At 49.2% G+C, this 7,202-nt stretch overlaps 1 protein-coding gene across 1 annotated transcript; it reads right to left on the reverse strand.

The window, feature by feature from the left end:
- Positions 1-496: 496 nt before the first annotated feature.
- On the reverse strand, positions 497-3,890 carry LOC125944203 (uncharacterized). Its single transcript, XM_049664524.1, has 2 exons — positions 3,101-3,890; positions 497-737 (listed from the first exon to the last, which is right to left on the reverse strand). The coding sequence occupies exons 1-2, from the start codon at positions 3,661-3,663 to the stop codon at positions 497-499; spliced, it is 804 nt and encodes a 267-aa protein (XP_049520481.1). The 5' UTR covers positions 3,664-3,890.
- Between the last annotated feature and the right edge of the window lie 3,312 nt (positions 3,891-7,202).

Genomic DNA, 7,202 nt, shown 5'->3' on the forward strand with positions numbered 1-7,202 from the left:
TCGTTATGCATTACCCGTTCGAGTAAAGCTTCTATTGTATTACTTGCTTGTCTACTCTCATGTTTATTATTGCATACTAATATAGGGTACGACTACAGAAACTAATGTAATGAAACTTGCCATACTCCAAAAAAGTCGACGTGCTATTGAAAATCTATCACTTCGTGAAAGCACTAGAAGTTCGTTTTTTAAACACAGCCTGTTGAATATTCCGCAAACATATCTAAAGAAATTATCAATTCATAGTGAAATCTTTTAGCGCGCACAATCAACACGGACACTGTTGTGTTGCGTGGTTCATGCGAAGGAGCAGACAAGTTTCCAGGGGCGAAGCGACGTTTATTGCCGCATGTCATCGGTGCGTGGCTGTTGAGATAAGCCCACGCGCAGGTTGCGGCGCACGCCTTTTATTCGTTTTGCGCGCCTGCGCATTAAGGACTGTGGCGATAGGCCGGACACCACATCCCTCCCCTTTTATATTGGCTAATTTACCAAGCTAAACTCCAGCTTGATATCTGTCCGGTGGTCGACGGTCTAGTCGGGTAGCGTCTTGCACCCGCCGTCTGGATCTCTTGCGAAGCGGCAGGACCACTGGTGGTAGGAGCGGAGGATGTAATGGGTCGACGCTTGGTGGAAACGCCAGGAACTCGTACCCCTCTTGGTCAGATGCCTCGCGGTCCGGATCCGTGGTCCGCGCGAGCAGCTGGTCCTTGTGACGACGCCAGGTGAAACTGCCTCTGGGTGTGGTAGCACGAACGGTAAAAGACACAGGCCGGACTGGCCCACAACAACACCAGGGACCCAGTTTGGTCTGCCTCGATAATTGCGAGCCATCACTTGGTCACCGACTGCTATGTGACGATCCCGACGTGGGGCGAGCCACGGATTGCTTGAACTGATTATATGCAACCCTTCCTCCCCACCGCTGGCTGACAACTCGAGCGATTTCGCAGCCCGTCGTCCTGTAACAAGTTTGCTGGTGACTCATTGTTGTCGAATGGGGAGAGTTGCGATAGTTAAGCAAAAACTTGTGAAGCCTCAGTTGTAATGTGTCCGCTCCGCTAGATTTACGAGAGAGCGTTTTAAGTGTCTGAATAAAACGCTTCTGCAAGCCCATTTGAGCTGGGATGATACGGTGCTGTAAGCACGTGACGACAGCCCAATTCTTTTACAAAAAGCCTTGAACTCTTCGGAAGTAAACTGCGGGCCTTATCAGTGACAATGGTTTCTGGGAAACCAAACCGTGCAACAGCTCTCTCAATCTGTCAACTGTAGGCATCCGACGTAAGTCGAGCGCATAACAAACACTTCCGGCCACTTGGAGGTGCGCGTCCACGACTACAAGAAACATTGCGTGCAGAAAGGGGCCAGCAAAATCATATGTACGCGCTGCCATGGTGCTGTCGGCCAAGACCAAGGATGCAGGGCGCTTTGCATGGCTCGCAACGTTGTTCTTGGACAACTTACGCAGGCCTTGACACGATGCCTCGAGGTCCGCCTCGATGGACGGCCACCACACGTAGCTGCGCGCTAGTTGCTAGCTTGCGCACGATGCCTGGGTGCCCTTCGTGGAGTTCGTCCAGCAGCAAGTTGCGCAACTTTGCCGAGCACGATCACTCGCATCCCGAACATGATGCAGCCTTGGTGAACTGTTGAGCTCGTTGCGTCTGTCAAAAAAAAGGCTTCAAAATCGTTTCAGTCACAGACGCCGGCCACCCCCAATTTATGCAATCTATCACTTTACAAAGCAAGGGGTCCCGAGCTGTTGTTCGAGCAATGTCCTGGCTTGAAACTGGCATTGATTGCAACCGCAATGAATAAAAAGTTTCCTCTCTTTCTTGTGTTTCGTCTTTCACAATTGATAGCGGCAGGCGCGAGCAGAAATCGGCTTCAGCATTCTCGCTTGATTTTCTGAAGATAAGCGAATACCGGTAAGCGGACAATGTGACAGCCCATCGCTGCAAACGCGCTGCTGCGATAGTCGGAATGCCGGTTGTGGGCCCAAGATGGTTTGAAGCGGTTTATGGTCGGTGACTAATGTGAACGAACGACCGTAAACGTAGAAATGAAACTTCTTAACACCAAAAATTATTGCAAGGGCCTCTTTCTCGAGCTGGCTGTATTTCTTTTCGGCATCGGTCCAAGGTACGCGATGCGAAAGCGATTGGCTTCGTGCTGCCATCATCTAAAACATGAGAAAGAACCACGCCTAAACCATAGTGCGATGCGTCGCATGATAGCTGCAATGGTTTGCACGGGTCGTAGTGCGCCAAAGTTGGTGGAGAGGCTAGCAAGTTCTTTATCTTGGTGAACGCTTCCTGGCACACTCATCCAGCACCACGTGGCGTTTTACGTAGCAACCTGAAAAATGGTTGCGCCACCGTTGCTAGGTTAGGAAGGAACTTGCCGTAGAAATTGACGACTCCCAGGAACGACTGCAGCTGCTGCCTGTCTTTAGGGGCTGGAGCCTTGAGGAGTGCGTCAACCTTCTCCGTCGTTGCCGATATGCCTTGTGCGCTGATTCTGTGTCCGAGGTAGCAAAGGGTCCTGTTGGAAAAACGAACACTTCTCTTTCTTGACACGAACGCCTCTTTCAAGAAGTCGTTTTAACACAGCCTCCAGATTGATGAAATGCTCTTCATCATTTTTACCAGTCACCAGAATGTCGTCTAGGTAGCAGCAAACCCCGTGTAAGCCCTTCAGCATGGTGTCAATTATTCTTTGGAAAATCCCGGAGCGGACGAAATTCCAAATGCGAGTCGATTAACAGCAAACAATCCTTTCTGCGTATTCAACGTGAGGTATTGTTTTGACGACTCTGACATCACCACTTGCTGATAGGCCGGTTGAGATCAATCTTCGAGAAGTGCTTACCTCCCGACAAGGCTGTGAACAGGTCGTCTACCTTCGGTAATGGGTAGCGGTCGACATCAAGGCACGGGTTAACGGTCGTCTTGTAGTCGCCGCAAATACGTATGCTACCATCTTGCTTGATTACGGGTACCGCAGGCGTAGCGTATTCTGACGTCGTAACCGGCGATATAATTCCCAGCTGTTCCATTTTAGCCAATTCAGCGTCAAAAGCTTTTGCAACGCGAACGGAACGTTCCTGGCTTTTAGGAATCTCGGCTTCATATCAGGTTTAAAAAAAAGTTCGGCGCGCTCTTCCGTTATCGTGCCTAACTCGTCTTTGAAAAGGAGTTGGTACTTCGCCAGTAATGCGTCTAGCCTCTTTTTTACGCTGATATGAGTAGGAGTGTCTGACCTTGTAATGTTGTTCAGGTTCCAGATTTTCGCCCACTCCAGCCGGACGGCGTGCAGCCACTCCCGGCCCAGTAGAGGTGGTCCCTTGTGGTCTACGACGTAGAGTGGGAGAATTGCAGAATGGTCGCCGTGCTGCACGTTGACCGAAGAGACTCCCTGGGGTCGTACCAGTGCTCCTGTGTAGGTACGAAGTTTAACTGTCGTAGGCTTCAGTACAGCCGAAGGGAAGAGCTGACGGAACTGCGTCTTTGACATGACGGAAACAGCCGCTCCCGTGTCTAGCTCCATGTTCACCAAGACGCCGTCGATGGTCATCTGCACGGTGACAGGGTCGCTCTGAGCTGCCGACACGCCGTTTAGACTGAGGGTCGAAGCTTTCCGCGACACAACCGTCAGCATCTTCACATTCTTTTTCGTCTGCGTTTTCTTAGAAAAAGTCTTACCACTGCTTCGGCAGGCTCTCTGGATATGCCCTTTCTTGTTGCAACTGAAACAGGTTGCCTCCAAGTGAGGGCATGCTTCACTCGTGTGTTTTGGCGAACCACAGCGAAAGCAGCTTTTGCATGTTTTCTGCGTCTCTGCTTGCACCTTGTGCACATCGCCGACTGCGGCGTCGGTGCCGCGTGCCTCAGCAGCAACTCTTCTTAGCCGCTTCCATTGCCATAGCCCGCTCTACCGCTTTCTGGAACGTAAGCTTGCTATCTTCCGTGAAAAGCACTCGCTGAATGTCTTCTCGTAGCAGGCCGCACACGAAGCGGTCCCGAAGGGACTCGTCAAGGGCGCTTCCAAACTCGCACGTTTGCGACAGTTTACGAAGCTCGGCAACATAACTAGATAAGGACTCGCCTTCTCGTTGACACCTCCGGTGAAACTTGGCCCGTTCTCCAATGACGGACGGCTTCGGGGACAGGTGGTCGCTCAAAACTTTCTTGAGGTCTTCGAAACTCTTCGTAGAAGGCAGTTCTGGAGCTGTTAATGACTTCAACAACCCGTAGGTCTTCGGACCGATAATGCTCAAAAAGGCATGTACCTTGTCGCCGTCGGGTACTCGGTTTACAATAAGGAACGACGTAAGCCGCTCTTCGTACGAAGCCCAATCGCTGGCGGACTCGTCAAAAGGTTCCAGCTGGCCCAGTCGCCCAGCGAAGTGCGTCACTGCTGCCTCGGCCCCAGTCATGACGACATTCACAGGCTCCGTGAACTGCAAAAAGACAGTCTTCTTCACCGAGTGAATTTCGGAAAACACTTGCCTTCCAAACTGAAGAACGACGTCTTCAAATCCCATCCTCGTCGCCAGTTGTTGTTTGCGTGGTTCATGCGAAGGAACAGACAAGTTTCCAGGGGCGAAGCGACGTTTATTGCCGCATGTTCATCGGTGCGTGGCTGGTTGAGATAAGCCCACGCGCAGGTTGCGGCGCACGCCTTTATTCGTTTTGCGCGCCTGCGCATTAAGGACTGTGGCGATAGGCCGGACACCACAGACACAGTGAAGGGGGACACACGAGCGCTTTCACACAACTGTTTATTTTCGGAAAGATCCAGAACATAAATACCCCAGTATCTGCACTGAGCATGTGCAACAAGAGTCGTCAGTATAAACAGAAATAGATTAAAAACAGATTAAAAAGGTTTACCCAGTATTCAAAATGTAAATTCTTTGCAAGAAATTGCAACCGATGGTTGACTTATGCATTTTCAGCACAGTTCTTGATATGTAACGCTTCTGTTATTCGCGTGTTTGTTTTTATCTGAAAACAAAATGTCAGTGTCAATAAGTACCGGATCACAATGACATAGATTACAGTGGTTCGATAAGTGTGAATGATTTTCTTTACCGAGAGAACGTTCATGTTTTTTAGACGGGTGTTTATGCACGACTGGTTTGTTCTGTGTACATCTGGCCACAGGTCAACGGAAGCCGGTACGCAACACCTATTCTGCATTTTGTGAATTTTGATCTTCTTTAAGACCGCAGCTGCATTGTTTACCTTATTATCAAACTTTTTCGAAATAGCTTGGCACAGTTTTTGCACCTTGTTAGATGCACTGAAAACGACTTCAACACATACCGGCTGGCTACACTCTTTAGCCCATGGGAAAAATAATGCACGTAAGGTATAACCGCAAGGCGCTTTCTGTTTGTGCTAAACCTGTTCCTTGGATCGGTGGGTTGTACACCATTTACTATTTTAATTACTTTTTCGGCCGCTCTGACTATAATGTGTTCGGGAATCCGCTGAAGCTAGCCTTGTTACCTGTATTGGGATTTCATCGGGTCCTGCTGCCGTGTTGTTAGGGACATTTTCTGCTGCGTTTTTCCAATAAAAGCTTCTATGCTAAATTTTGATCTCTCTGGCCTCTCTGCTGTTGCTGTATCTGTTGTCTGAACTACGTTTTCTCGTGCCGAAGTTATCCCTAATAACGTCTGTGATGTACCGCATCGCATCATCTCCTTCGTAGATGTTACCGTCTTCGTCCCGTATAGCCGTTTGCGGTTTTTTTTTTGGAGCTCCGAGTGCTTTTATATGGTTCCAGAATCTTTTTGGAGCGCCTTTGTCTCTTTTGAGAATGTTATGCACCCAACGTTGACTTGCGCATTTACCTTTCTCTTGCACGAGCTCACTCGCAACCCTTTTCTTTCTCGGTATGTATTCCATCTAAGGAACCTCTTCTTCTTGTATCCCAACTTCTTGGCTTCTCGATGAGCCCTAGATGCCTCTTACGCTCTTATATAGCTTGTTTATTTCCTTGTTCCACCACTTACGTGGGTTTACTCTTGCCAATCCAACAATTGTTTTGCCGTGTCCGCCTTATTTCATGCTGCGTAACGTCCACCAGTTCCTTATATTCCCAGACTGCTGTAGGAGAATCCTTAATTTCTTCTCTGTTGTTTGCGATCTCTGTTATTTGCTCGTCATTCATTTTAAAAGCTGTGAGGCTATTGGTTCATGCTCTGCGCTAGTATCTCGCCCAAACGTTTAATGGTAAACGTCTATGATCGCTTCCCAGGCTATTTTTTCCCATTTTCGTCTATTATCATTTGGTCTAGTTGTTCGTAGACCATTTCTGAGACTAAAGCGTAGTCGATAAATGACTGCCTGTTTCCGCATTGCCACGTTACCTGTCCACGACACTTATTCTCCCTGTAAAACTATAAGGTTCTGTTCATCACACAGATCCAGCACTAGAGAGCCGTGTAATCAGTATATCCGTCTAAATCGTCCATGTGTGCGTTCATATCTTCCACTAATATCACCTGGCCCGATCTACTGAACTGATTAATATCGCTTCTAATGCAACAACCAATCCCTTATTTAACACGAAAGTGTTTAATGCCGGGGTCCACCAAGACTTCACTGACGTATTTCCGTCACGGAAATACGTCATAGAACATAATACAAAGAAAGAAACCAGAAGAAAAAGTTCCACAAACATGCAAAATTGGAAATCGAACCCACGACCTCTCGGTCCGCGACGATAGATCGCCGAGCGTTTAACCCATTGCGCCACAAACGCATTGCAGAGAGCTACACAGACGCGCTATATATCTAACACTCCTCCGTGTACCCGCGCTCTTGCTCGGGGCGGTGCCGCCGCCTACGAGCAGAAAGAGAAGTACTGCATTATGACACTAACGCGCACCGACAGTGAACGCTTCGATGGTCTCAGCACTACGACTATAGTGCCTAGAATATACATACTAGTGTGCCGACCGCGGGCTTTCCGGTGGACGGAGATGATGCCTTCCGCCGGCGGCCACCAGACGGCGATAGCCGTACGGACCGTGCTATGCGAGCGGCGTCTCTAGCCAACGCGCGCGTGGTGCGACAGACGCCAATGGGCTGTCCCAGCCCGTTTCGTTCTGCGGAGCGTTGGTTGAGGTGCAAAGCGTAATCGAAAGAATATGATTCGTTGCACTTACAAACGATCGTAGCACA

This window comes from Dermacentor silvarum, chromosome 3, assembly GCF_013339745.2.
Source record: "Dermacentor silvarum isolate Dsil-2018 chromosome 3, BIME_Dsil_1.4, whole genome shotgun sequence".
Lineage (NCBI taxonomy): Eukaryota > Metazoa > Arthropoda > Arachnida > Ixodida > Ixodidae > Dermacentor > Dermacentor silvarum.